Source organism: Varroa destructor, unplaced genomic scaffold, assembly GCF_002443255.2.
Source record: "Varroa destructor unplaced genomic scaffold, Vdes_3.0 BEIS01000007.1, whole genome shotgun sequence".
Classification (NCBI taxonomy): domain Eukaryota; kingdom Metazoa; phylum Arthropoda; class Arachnida; order Mesostigmata; family Varroidae; genus Varroa; species Varroa destructor.
The window spans coordinates 32,030,956-32,051,796 of record NW_019211460.1 but is presented as its reverse complement, the minus strand read 5'-3'; the positions used below and the strand labels follow the sequence as shown (position 1 = coordinate 32,051,796).

The 20,841-nt window shown below is 41.5% G+C and overlaps 1 protein-coding gene and 1 long non-coding RNA gene across 10 annotated transcripts; one reads left to right on the top strand and one right to left on the bottom strand.

Moving 5' to 3' along the window:
- Positions 1-696: 696 nt before the first annotated feature.
- Positions 697-20,341, top strand: LOC111254450 (testis-expressed protein 9). 2 transcript variants are annotated; one of them, XM_086975721.1, is made up of 5 exons: positions 697-837; positions 6,018-6,096; positions 6,596-6,745; positions 9,965-10,428; positions 20,037-20,341. In XM_086975721.1, the coding sequence occupies exons 1-4, from the start codon at positions 722-724 to the stop codon at positions 10,136-10,138; spliced, it is 519 nt and encodes a 172-aa protein (XP_086831847.1). In that variant the 5' UTR covers positions 697-721; the 3' UTR covers positions 10,139-10,428; positions 20,037-20,341. The 2 variants fall into 2 exon arrangements, with proteins under 2 accessions (XP_086831847.1, XP_086831848.1); XM_086975722.1 differs by lacking the exons at positions 697-837; positions 6,018-6,096 and adding an exon at positions 6,107-6,217.
- LOC147754588 (uncharacterized) lies at positions 3,131-20,082 on the bottom strand. Of its 8 annotated transcripts, none has more exons than XR_015317716.1 (6): positions 19,944-20,082; positions 9,788-18,494; positions 7,255-7,355; positions 6,567-6,764; positions 5,666-6,188; positions 3,131-3,303 (listed from the first exon to the last, which is right to left on the bottom strand). It is a non-coding gene; the product is annotated as an uncharacterized LOC147754588 (long non-coding RNA). The 8 variants fall into 8 exon arrangements; XR_015317718.1 differs by having other exon boundaries at positions 3,131-6,188; positions 9,788-13,854; positions 15,287-18,494; XR_015317719.1 differs by having other exon boundaries at positions 3,131-6,188; positions 9,788-13,838; positions 15,287-18,494.
- Positions 20,342-20,841: the final 500 nt, after the last annotated feature.

The window sequence follows — 20,841 nt, the reverse complement described above, 5'->3', positions numbered from 1 at the left end:
AAAGGCTAGAAAACGACTATTGGTTGAACAATTCTTTTAACGTATCTCTGATTGATGTCTACACTATAACGGTTCCTATAAGTGGTGCATTAATACCACGCTACATCTGGCACCAGACAGGTATTGAAAGTCAGATGGATTGGCGTTAAGAAATGCATCAAATGGAGATACTTAGCGCTTGTCGATTACCGTAGAATACTTTATTGTGCCCCGTTCATTGGCTAGAGTTATCATTTGTGACGGTAAGCTTTCCAGTGATGCTTCGGCAACTCTGAGAATTATCGTGACGTAAACGATTGGTGTCTAGGTAAAAATTTCTGAAACTAGTAGCAAGTATTCCCATTTGACGACTCGGTTACACCTGTTTGTAGGACTCACGTATCGTCCCGTACAAAGCCCCATTTCAATTGGCCAAAACCTTTACAGGAAAGGTCTTTGAAACATCGCAGAGGCGTTGATCCTTGAATTTGTTATTTCTGTGTATATATACATACATATATGCGTTTGTGTGTGTGTCTGTAAGATCCGCAAATATTCTAATAAAACAGCAGTACATATATTTCACGATAAATTCATCATAGACTGTTGAATTACCAATAATAGTAGTAATAATTGCATTAGCATATACCTAACACAACAAACTTATAACAGCGGTACTATCTATACACATATAGACAGTACTATTTAGATTTTGTATTGAAGATAATCGTTATGTAGAAGAATGAGTAAAGGCCACGATACGATCGTTTGTTCTTTTTTTTTTTTGACAGTTGAGCACGTGGTTGACCGAGAAGCGGCGTACGATAGTGATAACAGCTGTTGCAAAGATATCGGGAGGTTAGTTAGCGATGTGAAGTGCTTTGCTTATTCTGCCTAAATTTCCCCATCTGCGTGCGCTTTACCTCAGAGGTAAAACGAAGGTCAACGGCAGCAGAGACGCACCGTCAACGCCGCCATTAATGTTAATGCTATATTATATAGCTATACGCGCCAATGTCAACTATGCCTACGCAGAGCCAGCGGTGAATCATTGGGCCGACGCCGCTGAAGCATTGAAACATTTAGCATATTTCGGCGTCGAAACATACCGACACGTCACCGTCAACATTACTATAGACTACATATACACAATATTAGCGGTGGCCCAACATAGAGAAGACAGCGCCAGTCGTTTTTTCAACCTAAAAACTTTCACGCTAGCACAAACACACACACACACACACACACACACAGAGGAAGTTCGTCATACAGTTACACGACGGCTTGAAGACTCTACCGCAATAAACGTACATTGGTTTCTTCGCGATGTCGCAGAATCGTCTCACTGGTAACTGATACTTTAAAATGAGTAGAATTTGTCGAAATAGAAAAATTATGGTTGTGGTATATGCATACGGGCAATAGACATATAAAGTATGGGAATTCTCTTTGTAAGCCTGTCTAGTTTTCAAAGTAGGATGAAAACAATATGCGTCTGTTCTCCTTCAGTCGCTGGCTAATATTAGGGGAACTAACGAAATATTCTTTTGTTGCTGTCCTAAGTAAGATTGTACTTAAACTATACCTAATATATATATATATGTTTTTTTTTTTCCGACTATGATATGAGTCAGATCGGGTAGAAATGGTGTAAGCCGGTGTCTTATTTTGTAACGCTATGAAAATGGAAATTATTATAGGGAGAATGAAATTTTGGTTGTTGCCAAAATTAAATTACGACAAAATTCATGATCTTAGTTTGTCGTGCTCAAAGTGGTAGTAACTTAAAAAGACTAGCAAGTAAACGAGACTTGTTAGTACAATTTTGCTAGCCAACTGACAAAAGGGTAGAGTATTATAATCTAAACTTTACGAGGGTAATCCCGGAGTTGAACAGTTATTCAGATGTGCCGAACTGGATGATGCGGAACTGCTCCAATTTTTACAGTTTATAAAAGTTTGAAGTTAAGTCTCAAAGCTATTCCCATTGTTATTTGACTCTTGTTGATGACTAACCTGTATTTGCGTAGGTTCTTGTTTTTGCCAATACAAGGTATTAAATCCGGCTCATCATTTGCCACCACAGCTACACCGCTGCTGCGCCATTTGTGAGGGAACGTGTAGTCTGCTTTGACTTTTGAGAGTCAGTGACAGCTCTTTAACTTCACCTGAAGCTGAATCTAATGTATTAACTATTAACTACGTTGGACAAGTTTACAACGGAGTCCATCCGGTCCTCGGTGCCTTTCACTTGAGCAAAGATGTATAATCAATCGAACTACCACTTTTATTATCATGATAGACCGCACACACTTCGCTCTTGAAATGACGGGGTCAGTTAAAATCACTACATTACGAATGGTGCTAAAAAATTCCGCTTTTAAAAATGTGATGACAAAGTAATTGCGCCAGCAGTTTGTATAATATGCGAATACCCATAGGCAACGAAAGTTGAACAATCTTGGGTAAGGCTCAATAGGCGCAGATATATGCTTCTCTCCGCCAATAAATAAGGGTTTCGCCTACTCAACTTAATTCATGCAACGTTTTAGAAAACGCAGAAGTGGACCCCCTCCTCGGTTAAGAAGCCAACATCCTTATTTGAGCCAGTATATCACCTGTGCATCATATCTAGCTGTGTAGTAGAAATTAACGAAGGCTAACGCTTGCAATGAACGCTTTTTTTTTTTTTATTTTTTTAAGATATTCAATATAAGCCACATCTAGGACCAATGCACGGCTTATATCCATTACCTAATGATAGAAAATTTTCTCCTATGAAGAACGTAACGAAGATCCGGTTAGTTCGGAGCACATGATAATTAACAAAAAAAATGGCTTCAGCGGAAGTAAATGCCACAGTTGGGGCCGAATTTCGCATTGGGTGTACATAAAACGGGCTTTGCCCTGATACTATTTGGCTATGATACATTTAGCTTGGCCTGCATTAATAACTGCCACTGCACAATCACAAAGGGCGCACATTATTTGAATTGAATTTCCTATGATACTCCCTTTGAATTTGTTCTTATTAAACACTTATCTTTATAGCTGTATTGTGTCTATCCACGTCACGCTCCATTCGGCTGAATATGAAAGATCGATCTCCAAATTTCCAAAGCAAAGGTAGCGTCAATAATAAATCCCGCAGTAAATAAGTTTACTTTATTCAGACTTTTATGCAACATGCTGTGGTTTTCAACAATTATCTTCGTGTCGGTGTAGTTGATCGGTGTGATCAAACTTCTATGGTGACGTGAAACCGCCGTTTAAGCTTCGGGTTTTTGTTGACATATTGCTTGTCTCATGTCCCACGTAGCGTCTCTACAATCATACGTTACCGTATGACAATCTCGATAAGTGCGAAATTTTTTTTTAATTAATATTGTCCCATTATTGACAGGGCCAGACGACCCCTATTAAAATCTGAATATATTTTAATTATTAATGAAAGCGCCAAAAATGATATGTTCTCCCTATCAATCTTCTGACCATCACGAGATGAGCTGACGCTAACCCATCGTTCGTTTTTATATATTTGAAACACTGACCTAATAGGCAAATCAATGAGTTTTCTTTTTACACAGCCTAATATGAAGACATCTCCTAGCTATGGATAAGTCGAATTCCATCTACTTCAAATTTTTTTGCAGCAGCAGCAGCAGAGATGAAGTTTTATCTGCCATTATGCTGGCTTCATGTTATCGATTTGGCAGGTAAGATCGTAGCACACTGTTTCTTCAAACGAAAACTGTCAGCAATTGGACCGTGCCTTTCGATTCTGTTGTTTAGGTGTTCTCCTTAAATATTGTTGGGCATATGGTCGAATTTGGCCCGGTAGACCACGAGTATGTAAACTCAATCTTCCCAAAGTAAATGCAGTTCGCCCAGCTGATGATGGTAAGCCCCGATTACTTCGGTAGCAATGCTTTACTGTGTGTAGGATGCCCGAGGGCAACTTGTTAACAGTCGGGCTCTCGCAGCGCAGATGCACGTGAGATGTTTTCACCGTCAAATAAATAATATCTCATGCTAAATTATAAACAGTACGAACGTCGCTATGTGTAAACACAAACCTAATGAAATTACATTACTATGGCCCAATAAGTCAAAATATCTTTAAAAAACAAATTTAAAGCTTGTGTCGCATGCTGTAGGGGTCAAGAAATGTAAAGTAGTTCCTAGAACTTCGAAATTTTCAAAGCTGAAAAGGAGGCTTATTCAATGAATGGATAGATGGCATTAAGACTAAATAGTATTACAGTGACGTCTTAGCCTGCGTCTATATGCTTGACTTGATTTAGAGTGACCGAAATTGTTAAACAAATAGGACACACGTGGGTAAAAATAAATATATATTGACGCAGAGATTCAAGTCGCGTCCCGTGATCTTTTTTACCTGTTCTATGTGCTCCTTCATTCACGTTCACTGACAGAACACAATCATTAATTACAAAGAATATTTGATTAGTAAAAGTATCGTACATTCTATGCACAGAGTGATAAACTGAGTCCTCCATAGTAAAAGTTTGCTTTTTTCGGTATTTAAATAGTCACTCATCTTCAAATTCTCCCGTACACTACTAGTACCTTTGTCGAAGAACAGATTGATTAAGGTCGCAAATGGCATCATCAGAAAATTAAAAGCGAGACGAGACCGGAGACGTAATATTTCACCTATCGTATGATAGGAAGACTTGAAGTAAGAAGAGGGTCAGCTATGCAGCTCTTCTCTGTATCCGTAATAAATAAATCAATAGTTCAAATCAATTACACAGACACTATTTACTAATTACACAGTTCTTAACTATTTGATATAGCTGAAACTATTAAAAGTAGGATTATTTTGCGGTTTGGAAGGACAAGTAATACTATTAACACGGTCTGTTTCCGTCATAGGAAGTTCCACATGTTATTTCCGATGCCAATGTCACATCTTCCCAATCAGTTCCTGCTAGATTGACCTAACTTAACCTGATAGTGGGTTTGGTCGTTTGACAAATTGTCCGATACATAAATTAATGGCAATTGCTTAATATGCAAGTGAGCTCGAACTTACAACCACTAGCAAGTTTGTTTTTTAGTTCTCACGATTATGTCGAATCACACTTAACAAAGAAGACTTTTTTTCAGGTGTGCCTCGACTGAACTTTCGTACTCAACCGTATTATATCTCCATACGTAGGGTACTCTGATTTGTCGTGGGCGTTAGATAAAATAGACGAACGTTAGCTTTGAGGAGATGGCATCGCCTGGGACAACAAGCAATATTCCTCCTATGAGTAGATCTTGAAAGATTTAACCGTCCATAAATGTTTAGGTGGTACGTTTGACTGATAGATAAGATTTAGACATTATAATTTTGAATCTAATTCAGGTTGCTTGATCCTATAGCTCGTTCTCAACGCAAGACGAGCATATCATCTACGTAGTTACAGCCGAACGGGTCTATTGCGCATATGTGCGGATTGTCTTTTAGCAGAGATAAACTATTCTGTATAACTATATAGAAAACTCGAACGTTTTCGCACGTCAGTACGCTACAACTTTCAATAAAGTGGTTAAATTTGGTAATGTTTATACGGTTCAACAAAATAGACTGCCGTTTAAGGTGACGAGAATTGGTACGATATGTTTACATGCATACGGAAAAAATCAGACATGTTTACATAGTATATTAATCTACCTGCGATACCCTAGCGGAGCTGGGCTGCTTGGTGGCAATCTGGTGTTCCATAGCGCCGCACCAGAATTCCGAGCACCCGCCCTCGCGCACCCTAACTGCAGACAACCGTTGCTGTGGAGAATAGTTCCCAGCTGTCCACTCTCAATGCAATACAACTACAGTCGGTCGATCGACACATATTACAGCCTCACGATCATACCAACAACAAAAAACGCATCTTGTTAGTAAAACTACGTGCGTCCGTTCGAGGCTCCTGATCCTGTTAGACAACTATACGAGATTAGTGGTGTGATGTCCAGAGAAGCACGTTATTCAAACTAATAGTGATAATATATCTAACTGGATTTTATAGCCCATCAAAAGGACCCTTTAGCCAGCGGTGGTTCAGGCATCGACACTCCATTCTGCTTGCTGGTACACAAGTCTTAAAGGTACGTGAACACAGAGCTCAGAGCGAATTAGATCGTGGCCCAGATAGCATCTTGGTGTTTCGATAAATCTGCTAGAGACCAAACCCTGATACCTGGAACCATGAACGCAGGGAACAAGCAGGTCTGAACGTTAAAGATGGTGGTTTTCTACCAGACATGAAATTTTTACAAGAGAAAAGTTGAGTAACAGCTGCCGCACGAGAAAAAAAAACACACTCGTCACTAGCGTTTTCGCAGGATCGTATAGAATTGTACATGATAATATTAGCTAACTGTCGTTAGCAATGTTGAGCCGATGGTGAAATGCTATTGCTGGTAGTAGAAGATATTCACGAGCCTCATGCTGTTTTTGTGATTTAACAAAGTATTTCGAGGCACTATTTAAGTATGTCTTATTCTAATTAGCAATAGGAAACATTGCGAGCAATGAGTTTCTATTATAACAAATGCATAAATCTGAAAAAACTAACACGATGCACTTCGGAATGAATGTCTATAGATGGCTTCGGGTCACGGTGGCAATCGTTCGGTGTCGGATCTCGAAGCGGAACTATCACGTTGTCAGATGGAGCTGCAGATCTTGCGTTCCTCAACGGATGAATCCGGGGCTCGGGATCGCAACCTCACCGAGCTACTTGACAAAGTACAGGTAACATGAACAAAAATTGCTGACCAGGTGACAAGAAAGTAAAAAGAAAAAAAAAAAAACAACTATGAAAAAGGTTGTAGTAGCCTAAAAATGAGCGCTGAGAAAAGCCGAACTTTTTAAATGCTATCCACTAAAATTAAGTGCTATTCACACCAATGTAGATATATCAATATACTTGTCCCAGCAAACCCGTATATGAATGAGACAGCATAATATGATAATGAACCGTGAAGTACCAGACCACCTGGAAATGTTACATGAGGAACCAAAGCTTGCTCGTACCCGGTGCTTTCCCTCTTCCATATACGCCCAGCTTATGTTTGAAAAAAAAGTTCACCTGAACGTTAAATATCGAGCGACGAGGTAAATGAACACCTTTCTGTCACAATTCGAACTATCTGGGCTAGAGTTATCTCGTCGGTTTGACGATTCGTACGCTGACCCCACAAGTCGTGGCCAGACAACCATAGTTTTATTTGAAAAAGCAAGAATACTATAAGCATACCCACCTTTGATCAGTCCTCTATATCAATCACAGTTTGATCGAGTGGACACTCAACGTGCATTGAGTGGCTTGCCGTACCATCTGCTAAGGTGGGCCACTTACCAGCTGCAATAATGTAGTCGCTATAAGTGAATGACATACTGTTCTCGCTAACTCTCTAAAGAAGGCAAACGAGAGCGGGGACATTACAGGAAACAATAAAAAGGCCAACCTCCCGCTAGTGTAAGGATATTTTTGCCACTAGGACAACTGTATTCGTCATCGTATGTGTGGGCCCGATTAAGATTCAACAAAAGGCCGCCATACATCCTAGTGTGGTATATGGCTAACCTCTGGCTCTCCCACCGCTAGTTACATATAGAACAGCGTTCTTGATCAAGAGCCCCGTGGTCAATTTCTTTAACCCGATATAACCGCCATCGGTTCGTTCGCTGGAACATCCATCTTCCATACTTCGTGACTGGTATAGCTAGCTGTTCAAAATTGAATGTGTTGAGTGACCAACGGGACTGAGTCAGTGACTGTGTGGAAACGGGCGTTGAGACTACGTATCATATACATGCGCTGACGACCGAATAACTAACTGCCTAGCCAAGGTCCAATGTCGCCATGTCTCCTCCTATTGTCACGGTTACAATGGCATTCTCTGTGAATGCTTTATCTCTATCGGTGCAGTCGTAGATGTGATGTAACAATTCTGAATGACAACGAGTAGAGCCAATGGTATCGTCGGCAAGGGGATAAGCGACCACTTCCTCCACGTTTCCTGTAATAGTCGACTAGTAGCGTGGCAAAATAATAAAGTTTAGCTTTTGCCGTCATGATGATCATTCTAGGGAACGTACGCATACGTCACAACTCGCGAATTTTTTCCGTCTTAGGCTCCTCCTATCGGCTTTTGCGTCAGTGACTACTGACAGACACGATTCGTGTCGGGCCTACCGAGAAGGTCCAGTTTACTTGAGTCGCGCTCTCGAGTCGCACGTTTGTTGCCTCTCTTTGGTTTTCGATTTCGATGCCCACAATCCAAATTTCTAGTATATTGAAATATCATTGTATTTATGAGGAAGTAGTGCAAATGTGGGCGGGTAGCATATCACAGTAATAACAATAGTAATGATAATAATATGCCGGAGGTACTGCTGTTCCTCCATGCCGCTAGTCCATGTCATAGTCCCTCCAAACAGCATAGCCTGTTTCGTTGAGCCTTGAGCTCATGCAATCGTTGTTACATCGCGATCAATAGCATGTGCAGGAAGGAAAAGAGAACGTTCCCGCTTGTGAGATCTCCATTTCTCTGTTATTCTGAGACGCCTGCTATACACACGATGTGACGCTACAGTTCTAATGTGATAGAATATTATAACTGCTGATTAGTCATATAGATTATGGAACACGTAATCCAGATGAACATGACTTAGTAGTTTCCGCTTCAAAGCGAAGGTCGCTTGTGATAGGTATCTTACGGCTGGGCCTTAATCTCAGTCAGTGTACGCTAGCTAATATTGTTTAGTCAGAGAAAATATGAGGATCGCACACAGATTGGTTGATTGACTATAAAGGAGGTTTGCCATACGTGTGCTACGAAAAAATAAGTAGCCGGAGATCAGACCGCTATTGCGGGACTCGGCAGTTCGCTGCGGAGAAACCCCGTCAAAAAAATGTCGGTTACCCGTTGCAGGAATTTATGATGGCCTTTCCCGTACAGATTCATATGCAAAAGCGAGTTGAATAATACTAAGTTTTACGAACCTGGTTCAGCATAAACGTTTAGAAGTATGCGTAAATTATCTGTGTTCTTGATGTAACATTGTAGTTGATTACGCCCCCTATCTAATGATACGATGATCTTTGTTATGTCAACTATTTTATATGGTTTGTCCGGAAATCACGCTTAACGCATGTTCATAAATGGAAAAGCAAATGGCGGTAAACGAGCTATACGGAAACGATGAGTCCCAAACGAACGATTAAGGTGATAAGTATCGAATTCAGTAAAGTATTTCTATTAATTTCAATTGTGGAAGGAATATGCAGTGAGTACAGCCAACCAGTTTATATTGCCCTGAACATTTGTGATTGATAATTTTTGTGAAGCTAGTTCTATATGAGAAACGTTCCGTCCGTTTAGAAATGTTTCTTATATTGTCAATGCTTAAATTACCGGAATGTAATAATATAGTTATTACGGAAGAAACGATAGTATAAGATTTCATATTTTGCTTTGTAGTTATTACCGGAAATTTGCGTGCCATACAAACTTGTCAATTTTCGACAAAGACGCTATTTTATCTAGCACCGAGTGAAGTGGCATCTTTGGTCGTGAGCGGAATGCGTGCCGACCCCAAATTCCTCGCTTTGGTACCCTTAACATGTTTGAATATGTGTATGTTCTTGTGCATGTCCTAGTAAACAAGAATTTTCTTGCAAAAAACGAATAAGCTTAGCGGTACAACCATACGCGATAGGGTCCGTCGGCCATCCTAAAAGATATACTTTACATATAAAATGGGTGATTCCAGTGGTTAGTTGGTCACCTGTCGTCACCTGCGACTAAGGCTGTGTTGTGTATACGCAGGGCTATCGGGTTTGCGCTTCCCGATGAGGACGAACCTAATCTGCCGTTTCAGAAATTGTAGGTATCCGGCAACGCTAGGGGAGTCACGGCTTCACACGCCTCCTGACGAAAATCATTCCCGTTTGTTCTTTTCCAGGTGCTCGAGAAGCAGAAGGTTGAGCTACTCGTGCTAATTAAGAAGCAAATGAGATTAATCGACGTTCTGAAAAAGCAAAAAGTCCACTTGGAATCGAGTAATCTTATCCATTTCCAGGAAGATGAGTTAATCAAATACATCAATTTTGGAGCGCCAAGTAAGTCCTCGATTTGAGGTCGAAATAGGAACCGTGAGAATGCTCTAACACTCACAGAATTGTCGTACTGCCGTGAGTTAGCAGCGCAGAGCCTCCAAGGTTGGACCAGCATTGTTTTATAACACAGCAGGATTTATGGACACTATGTAATCTGGAATAATCTTAAGCCGTACTTGGAAAATCATTCAAGCTCTTCTGCCATCTGCATTCTATCATCGGCTACTGTGGAATGAGAAGCCCGGCTAATTTTTTTTGTAATTCTTTTTTTTTTTTTTCATTATTAAAGCCGCTGATACAACCGAATAAGGTGAGCTACAGTTACATCTATTTCATTCATTTACTACTATACCTAAATGTACGTCCAGTTACATAGAGGATAATTATATTCTGCAATATACCTTATATAATATTTCTGATAAGGATGCCCCTGTTATAAAACTATTTGATCTTAGAAAGTTGATAATATTCCGTTCCGGCGGCTAGATTAAGTGACCTCGATTTTTTTCTTTAACATACGCATGTACGTGCATCTGATTTATTGATTTACCTATATTATGACGTTGTTTAGGCGCACGTTTCTGCTCTATGTTAGAATAATATATATTGAATCCAGTTAGTAATAAAGAGTAAGCTGAACACTCTTTACTGGATTTTCGTTTTATTTAGAAGCGTTTCAACACAATGTATCCATACACACTGCAATATATCCTTCATTCGTAGAAGATTAAAGTTCGCGGCGCTTGAAGTCTCTATGTGCTCCAGTTTTTTGTGCGAGGAGAAAGCAGTATATCTTTGATCTAGCGGGAAAGCCGAAAGATATGCGATGTGGGGCCGACGATCGTCGCCGTGGGGCTTCCTAGAGAGTTCAATGACGAGTCTCGTATGGCTGTATCAGTTATATACGGACGACCGAATATACTTTTTTGTTGTTTTGTACAGAAAATAATTGCTTCATTGACTATTTCATTCCCTAAACAAATTCGGTCACAGTCTTGCTTCTCTAATTTCAAGGGTAAAGATATATACAGTGTTGCTCTTTCTAGTTATTACTTTATAAAGTTCAGTTTTCAACAAAGCAAATGTTTACGGTAAAGACCTTACGGTTACGATTGAAGCTGTGTGAATTTAGCCGGCCATAGCTCTACAAGCAGAATTCGCCGGCAGGCTGGATAAATCATGCACAAGTCTGGTTCTCAGTTGCATGTAAGTTTAGGTGGACCGAGACGATGAACTTCGCAACGCAAGGTTTATGTATTTAGGCTAAAATAAAGCTCGAACTATAAAGTCTGTCGGTCCAGACCGGTATTCTTCGAGCTGGCATTTAATTATTCCAAAATGGCGCACGATTAACTTCAAGCTAAAATTGCATCCCGTAAGCTATAATTTTAGCGCTGAAGCGTAACTGTAAACTTAATGTGCAAAGTTACAATTCATAAAAAAAGAGAAACAAAAAATATATAATAGAAAAAAATCAACGTAAGACGTAAGTAACGTTTACAGGAGCGCGCGTCAGAGGTCTACGCAGAGTGCCTTTCTTTGTAGTCTTCGGTCTGGGTTCGGACCTAGGCAAGCTGCGGCTTACCTAAAATTTACCAGATTTATATATATTTATACAGTTTTCATTGCTAATATACCCCAAGAGGAAAACCTGTAGCGCATACTATGTAAACATAAATTGGTTTACCGAGACAATAGATATTAAAAGTGGGTAAAATAATTGCACGGCAAGCAATAATAAAACGCCGGAGAGTCTCCAGAGCGATAGCTCCAATGTGCAAGGTAAAACGAATACCACTAAATGAAAAAAACAACATATTATCATACGGTTATTATTGTTCTAGAACCCCCTCTCGAATCGTAAATCTTTCTAGCGAAGTGTTAGACAACGGTCTTGCTATGAGTTGACGAGGGTGCAATGATCAACATTTACTACATGTGTTCACTCATTCCAACAATCTAACACAAGCAGTCCTGCTCATCGTTTGTACATATGTACTCCGCCTATTTATATCTTTTTCTATAAATACACAATATTATTTTGTATTTTGTGATGCTGAAGATGTGTATTTTTTTTCGAATTTATAATATGGCCATTAGACAGTATTATGTAGGGGGAATTCCGGGACCGACAGATACATGTCGTTAGGAGACACTCTCGAACTAGAAAACAAATCGTTCGTTTTAGAACATATATCGTCTCAGTAATCAGCAATGGCAATATTCCAGATATTAAGATCAGACTGCCTAGAAATTTCTCAGCGTCTAATTCCAGGAATCCGTGTGAGTCCATTTTGTTGATCTCGAATTGTGTTAACATGGCACAGCGGCACCAACGTTCGTAGCAGCCTGCCAACAATGGTCATGGTGGTCGCTTTTGTACAAGCGGCAATCGCTCGTAACGATAGCGATTCAATATAAATCTTTTAAACGTACGTCCGGTGTTGTCACTGAGCGTTGCTTCATAGTTACTACTTTTAACATGATTCGCCGCTATTTAGCAATTATGTTGCAGGCGTCTGCGGCGGAATAAATCGCTATTCGTTAGCTACTTAATAGATTCTGTAGCTCTGTATATTGTACGTACTCGCTAGCTGTGTCTAATGGTGCCGGACGGTTAAGCATTTAAGTAGCTGGGAGACGACCGCAACGGCTGTTTTCGATGGCGGCGGCAAAACATTCCGTTGCTTCGAACACTACTGTGACCGCCTCAAAGTACTCGCCAGCGACAGAAGACGACGAAAAGAAGGTCTTGTACAGGTGCTATGCGTCTCCACCACAAAAGGTGATCGCAGACACAAGCTGCCAGCTCAAAACAAGAGGCAATGGCTATGAGCACGTGTTGGCGCTTAAGCAAGCGGTGTAGGCGTCCTCTCCTTTTTCGTATCAGTGGAACATATGCAATAGAGCCATGAACGCTCACGTAGGCGACTAGCTACAGCGTCAGTCCGGAGACGGTACGGGTCGTGTACGCAGTCGAACGGAAAGATGTCCAGAGAGACCCACAGGCTCAGTAGCTTGCATAGTTACGTGAGTTCAGAGATGTTGTCCACGTCAACAAGTCAGCAACGCTTATTTAGGTCGGCAGCGGAAATACGGTATCTGCTCTGTCAAATCAGGAATACGGAGATCGTTGCCTAGGCACGGAGAGTCGCAAAGGACGTGGCGGGGTTGCAGGGCCCTAGAAGATGATGATATGGGCGGCTAGATGCCGTCAATGCTGAACAGACGTTGTTTTCCGGTTGGGGCAGCAGAAGGGGCAGCTACAGCAGCAGCAGCAGCAGCAGCAGCAGCGGCGGCTCTAGACGCAACCACACGCCAACGGCAAGAGTTGATATGAGAGTGATATGTCGTTGATCACGACGGCAGCGGCATTTGGATAAAATTAATGCTGCTCGTTATAGACAACGAAATAAACGATGTCATGGGTCGAGCGCGACGTCAGGATAAAAATGGTCATTGTCACAAACAACGCAATGACCTACATTTAGCGGACGTCTGTAGTGGTTTCGGCGGTCTGAACTGGTGTGCGAGGGGTCTCGAGTTAAAGGTCTCCATTATTACTGTTATAATATCCATTTATAGACGTTTTGGTAGCGGTCGTCCATTCCCAAGCGAAGCCAGAAGATCTAGTGGTTTTGTAGATACCATGGTGCCACACCCCAATAGTTCAGGTCTGTCAGTGGCTCTGATAGACGCTTTCCAACACGACCCTTCCTGCTAACTCAGAATTTCACTTCAAGGTATTTTATAGTCACAGTAATAACATACACACAAACGAATCAGGGATTCTGTATTCAAGTTATTCTGTTGTCTTTATAAAACATGATAGTTTCGGTATAGTCTGTGTGCTTTTTCCTTTTGTTGTGCATTAAAGAAGACACCTGATAGAATATCAGAAGTAAGTACTACTTACGCTTGCCTAATTACATGATAGCTAGTGCAATAGCTGCTACGCCTAACGCATATATTATTCCTAGCTGTAGAATATCTTCAATCAAACTTATGATAAAAACGCCTATGAGCATAATCTGTACATTATATATACATTTTAGCTATAGGTATTACGTAATTTCACAATGCCCCACACGATACGCGGACTAATATGTATATCTAACTCAAGTGCCCTCTGCCAACGAGCCATTTTTCTACATTGGATCATATATATGTGTATATATATTTAGACTGGCTGTTGTATTTGACTACAAGCATATTCACTGGCCCCGTTCAATTCCAAAGATGCCTTATCATCATTACCGGCAATCTTCTCTCGTTGCTGTTATCCGTCTCTTATAGAAAACCCGCCTCATTCAGCCTAGCGGTTTCGGTAAGCGTGTACTGGCGCCGGCCGATCGCTGATTCGCAACTCGCATCCATTGTGTTAATCATACCACTGTCCCTAGTGTCGTTGTTACCATTGTTGATTTTTTTGCCTCGCTGCTGGGGCAATGCAAGCTTGCTGCTGCTGCCCCCATGTGGCTACTGCAACTGCATGCGTTTTACGTACGACTTTCTCCCGATCACGCTTATGTGCGTCTGAAGTGTTTGTTTTGAAGCGGTAGACAGGATATTAAAAGAAGCGGGCGCGACCGTTACAGCAGCGCCAGTCGTGACAACACGATCTTAGCGTTATCGGTACGGGGAGCTTAAAGGGAGTATTGGCCGAACGTCCTAACCATCTTCGCAGTGATCAACGGCAATAGGGGCAGTCGCAGTGCTAATTATAGTTAGCGGCCAGTTGGTATACCGAATATCTACTAGGTAGTTCGTCATCCCCCTAGCAACAGTCACAGCGGCCGAAGTTGAACCGCGTGTTCGGCCCGATTATGAATCCGCGTACTGACTGTAATTTCTGCCCGATGACAATTTCGTTTAACGTATGCCTATTCATGTTCGTTCGGACCTGTTGCACGCTACAAGCAAATAGGCAAACGGATCCTCTGGCAGATAATCGGTTTGTTTGGTCAGGCGCTGCTAAAGGGCCTTGTTACTGTAAGCAAGGAGCAGCTACTATTTTCTACCTTCCACTTGATACACTAAATATATTAGACGACTACACGTGGCTTATATATGGTGCATGAGACATAAGAACTGCTATGTACGCAATGCTATGTCCTCTACGGCTGGTGTTATTACTATTGCAGCGTTGTGCACGGTGGAATACATACCAAGTGCATTGGTAGACAATAGTAGGATCGATATCGCTACTGGGCAGGTAGTTCCACTGCCATTGGTTTCGGAGCTAAAAGAAAGAAGTCCATGTCGGCTTCTGTTGAGGGATCGGTGCTAGCCGTAACAGGGTGATGAATGCAATGTTAACTAGCCCCCGCTGACGGTCTCCAGACGACCATTAGGAATAGGGCTGGCAGCCGCAGAACTGACGTTGAGAGAAAAGTCGACCCAGTTTCTTGCGACGCGATACGATGCTAGAAGTGACGGTGACAGTTGAAATGGGCAGTGGCGGATGATAATGCTAACGACAGCGACGACAGTCTTTGTACACGCATACATAGCATGCAGTACGCGGCATCCCGTAGGAGTCGCAATTGCCGGAGACAGCAAATCATCTAAGCAAAGCTAGAGTTCTATCAGCACCTTCTAAAATTGGTTCTAAAATTAAATCTCATAACCTAACCTTGTGAAAACTCATACGACGCTTAGTGAATAATCGGGCCAGTTGTAGGCCGCACTATACGAGCCTTCAATAAACTATCTTACAGACTACCGAAACGGGGAGGCTTGGTCAACAGGCAAATGGCGCCGATCAATACGTTTAAATAAAATCCCAGCTACTGTCTCTTGGCTAAGCAAAGTATTAGGCAAAAAAAAAAAAGTAGAGAAGAGTAGAATAAGAAACCTGTAACAAATTCTTTAAACTTGCTAGAAATGTGCTTCGTCTAAAATACATCGTTTATAAGACGAATTACACACACACAGTACTTACAACATTTACGACTACCAAAGTTTCGTTTGTCAAAAGCTACCGCGGCGAACGGGATCGTTCATTCAGTATAGGGCGTAACTAAAAGAACAGAGGAGGCACTTGTAACTGAAATCTAAGGTCCCGAATCTTGTTGTGACAACGATTTATGAAAAGGTGCGAACAGTCACACAGTTCGTCACAATAGATAAGGCTCGCCTAGTACATCTTCGAAGCGTACAACGAATTTCCATACCCCCTATTTCTCACTCTGTGAAACTCATTGTTTCGTTGAAATAAGCTTTGAATATATACTGGAACTAATCAAAACCCTCATATTTCATGACGCTGTTTATATTTGTTACTATCTTATTGATTTCTGCTTTTGTTTCATGTAATTTTGTGATCGACTAAAGAAAGTACTGAACTTTTAAGAGATATATTAGTGATTCAGTATTCTACCCCCGTCCCCAACAGCTTATACCTAATGAAGACTCTATTCGAGGTTCGCGGCCTGTGAACAATACAGCTTATAGAAAAAAAAAACATTTTTATAGGAGGCGAAACGCCTGAAAATCAGTGGTCATCCGATCCGTTTATACCATATTGAGACGTTCAGCCTTCTTTATAATTTGGTCGCATCGCACTGAAAGCGCTGTCACCTCGGGCAATATGTGCATGAATGGTCTATTTTGATGAATTCAAATCATCGCTATCATTCAACCAAATGGCCATGTTCAACGCCCAGATTAACCTTTTTGCCTATTTTAAACCCGCCGAAATGGTGGGTTCGTGTGTACATAGGCATTTTATCGATTTAAATGCACAGATATGGGCAATAATTGGAAATGGATATCGAGTTATTTCATCACTGTAGCAGCAGTATTAGTATTTGTCTATGGAAAATGGCGACAGAAAGAGCCACCTCTACTATGTTTATGGCGTTTATGCTGTGTCCTGTTATATCCGTATGCAGACGCCAGAAAGCATTGCCAAGGTCATTCCACGTGCGTTTAACCTCTCTGTGCGCATCGTACTGTTCTGAGTATTCCCAATTACAGATTACGCCGTGAAAAGTTCAGGCCAATGTGGCCTACAGGACTATAAGCATCCCGGTCAAAAGAGATGCAGGCTGCGTTCGAATGCCGTGCATACGTTTGGCCGTTCTCGTGGACTTAGATTCACCAGGTCCCGAGTAAGCGGAGCTTGTCAAGTTCTGAGATAATATATATAGATATATTGTATTTATATGCATGTGCTGATACGATCCATAACACGTACACGCATGTTCAAATCAACATAGCTTAGTAACGCAACGTCGTGTTTGTTTTTGATGCTATGCAGTGACTGCGATGCCACAGGCGGCGATCTTTGCAGTAGTATAGCGTGCGCGGCACGTGCAATTTTCAGTCAGCATCACGCATTCGCAGACAGGCAAAAGGGCCGCCCAACGTCGCCGCCACGCGGATGCCGGCTCCGATTTCGGATCGCAAACATATCTGCAATAGCTAACAGAGTAACCCCGTTTTTCACTTCGGTGCCATTACACGTTAGCTATTACAATACATTACAGCGAAGCCAGCATTTGCGGCGGATCTTGATAGTGTTAATAGTTTTTTTTTTTATATATATACACGATCCGTCAGTTGTTGTTTTCGATGTTTGCGGATGCGCAACGGGTCAAGGGACCAAGAACCGCGATTGGCCGATGTAAGCGTCGACAGGGGTCGCGAGGGCCGGCATCCTTGGAATGCGGAATCGAACATATACGCTCGCACACGCAGATAGTGAACGACAAACGGGGCGGTGCGAAGACGCTGCAAGCTACGCGCGATCTGCTAGGCACACCGGCACGCTGTAAGCATACATCGACCGTGAGAAGCTACCGTGGGACACCGTCACAAGATAGACTTTTGGCCAAGCAAGGAGGCAAGCCAGACCGCCAACCGGACGCTGCAGGAGAACCGCAGCCAAGGGACCGACACGGTTACAACAACAGCGCTACATATAGGCAGACCAGCAGGTTATATATACACACTGCATACTAATGCAATGGCAATATAGAATAACATACATAGTAACAATGTGCGGTGTAATGGGACTGCTATCGGTGGTGAAAAAACGGGTGTAAATATCTATAATTAGTTATAGCACTAGTACAGATGGGGGTGGTGATATACCCGAATTCTACACGACCTCAATGTGCGAATGCAAAACGGTCCTACCGTTACTAATACCATGTCTATACATATGGCCTGTATGAAGCTGATATAGTTCGGATTTGTCGACAGAGCGGTAATAATCCATCGACGGTGAAAGCATTGCTGAGTCGACCAGTCGCCTAAACATTACCGAACCAGTATGCACTCGGCTCTAGATAATCTAGCCGTTCCATTGATCGCACCGTATGCCAGATGGTCGTTGTAGCATCGTTGACATACGATGAAAAGGTACACCTGGAAAAAATAAGCGATTTCACACTTCTACAACGATCCATTGAGCTGCATCTGTACCCCAGCTACAGTTGCTCGTACCAGCAAGCTTCCTTCATCTAAAAGAACGCAATTGTATGATGTCGTCAGCTAATGAGATTCTGTTGCCTAACTAAGTAAAAAACGTGGACGCTGATTCGATCGCATACGGTGCACGTTACGCGCGTACGAACGAGACCGACTAAGATAATTGCACTGTAGAACGCCGACCGCTGGTCATGCCGGATAGCGGCAGTAATTAATTGCAGCAGCTCACTCTGTTTCAGTCGGCGTAGTCCGATACGATTTCACGACCACAAAGTCCGTTTACTCCGTGAAATAACATAACGTCGATGAAGGGATGCTATTCGGCGGGAGAAAGATGAATCACTGTAGGGGGGTGGGGGGTGGGGGGATTTCTCATACGTAAGTAGTGTCATCAGCAAATAGTCACCGATAAAAACTATGGCACAGTGATTGATTCTGACAACAAAGGACATCTAGGGCCGCGGGTTGTGTCGCTGTGCCCAGACCCGTGACAAACAGATAGGGCTGGCGATTAAGTGCAACTACCGATCATAAAATCACAAATAAATAATGCAATTTTGTTTCAATCGAAAATCTACAAATTGATACGCTGAAGCAATTAAAGTGCGATGAAGCAGGAGCAGCACAGTGACGGAAGATAATAAAGCGATTTATTAGTTAAAAAGGATGTCAAGCTTGTTCCAATATGAATTTTTATGCCTAAAAAATAACATGATCTCTAGCGGCGTCTGTTGCTTCGCGCTTCGATGAGGCCCAACGCTGGCGTCATGTTAGCTGTCGTCGGCCAAATGATGTATTTGCGGCATTATTTCGAAACCGGGTTTCGGTTCAACTGCTATATTAAAAATAACTACCCTAAAGACGAGACATTTTCGATAGCTATTTAATTTGGACCGAGATGAAACACTTCTAGTAATAACTAGCGTAGTTTTTATTAATAGTATTGTCTAATATTACCACTTAGTCCTTACCGATACTATTAACTCGTCCTATCCAAATCTTAATAAAGCGAGCTACTGCATGGTTTAGGCTTTTTTTTTTTTACATTTACATGATGCTTTCGTCAGGTAAACACATCTACGACTACTTGCCCTACCCTAGACAACGGCTGTGTGTTGAAACGTATACGTTAATTCGCAGTCACTATTCTCGATTCATTGAAGTCCCTCAGACAAATTTTTATGAAGTTATGATAATTTATGAAGTTTTTCGATATAAACATTGGTGGTCGGGCGTTAATTAACTAAGATTCCAAACAGAACATTTTAATTCGCCCATTGCTGTCTCCTAATTTCAGACAGATGAAACGCATTTTTTTTTTATTAGTAGCAGTTTTCTTTAGTAGTAGCTAGTAGGGCTTTTATTAGGTACACACTGAAATCTTACCTTTTCTCGACCTCAAGTGTTTCACTTGACTCTGTTTTACCCACGAGTGAGACACGTTTCAAAACGTTCTTTTTTTCTACCACCTTATTGCAGGTACGGATATCGAGCGCAAACTTGGAAACGTAAGAGTCGACTAGATTAGCTGGCATAGCAGACGAAGCGTTGTATTGATTATGATTTTGAAAATGCCGCCATGATTGAGGAAAATCCGCAAAAATGTTGCGAGCATTTTTCGAAAATTGACAATTTACATCTATAATTAATTTTAATCTTTAATCAAATGTATATCCTGCGTATTTTCGAACTAAGTTAAACAGTTTCAAGTTTATAGAGCTAGTCGCCTCGACAGACGCGTCGCAATCATAGAATAAGAATAAATACGCGATCAGAGCGATAAAGTGCTATGTGTAATTACTTACATTAGTCAGCCGTGCAAGCATGCATACAAATTTGACTCGCCCATAAACTGTTTTTACATTTACAGCAAGCTTTTTTATACTTTTACAGCAAAAGTTGCAATTACGACAAACGTAACTAAGGCCTCGTAGGCGACGTAATCTGCAGACGCACTCTTGCCTTTTCCGCAGCCGTTCTATGAACCAAATCATCAATAACCTCTCTTTTCGAACGAAGTATAAACAAATCAAGATACCATCCAGAGAAATTCATGAGCGATCTTATCCCGCCCCATACAAAGAAAACATTATATTTAGTATAAAGTGCAACCATAATTATATTAAAGACCAAAAACGGATAGAATTACCATAACGGAGCAAACAAGAAGAAAGACCAACCAAAAAAAGTTATCAAAGTGTCAACTTATCGTAGCAACCAATAACTACTGTTGTCAACCGGAGAACAACGACAGCGACGATAACAACAACGGCAAAAAGTGTAG

Coding starts and splice junctions, on each gene's coding strand:
- LOC111254450 (XM_086975721.1), top strand. CDS start 722: ATGAGTAAAGGCCACGATACGATCGTTTGTTCTTTTTTTTTTTTGACA. Junction 6,097..6,595: donor CTGGTACACAAGTCTTAAAG/GTACGTGAACAC, acceptor GAATGTCTATAG/ATGGCTTCGGGTCACGGTGG. Junction 6,746..9,964: donor AGCTACTTGACAAAGTACAG/GTAACATGAACA, acceptor GTTCTTTTCCAG/GTGCTCGAGAAGCAGAAGGT.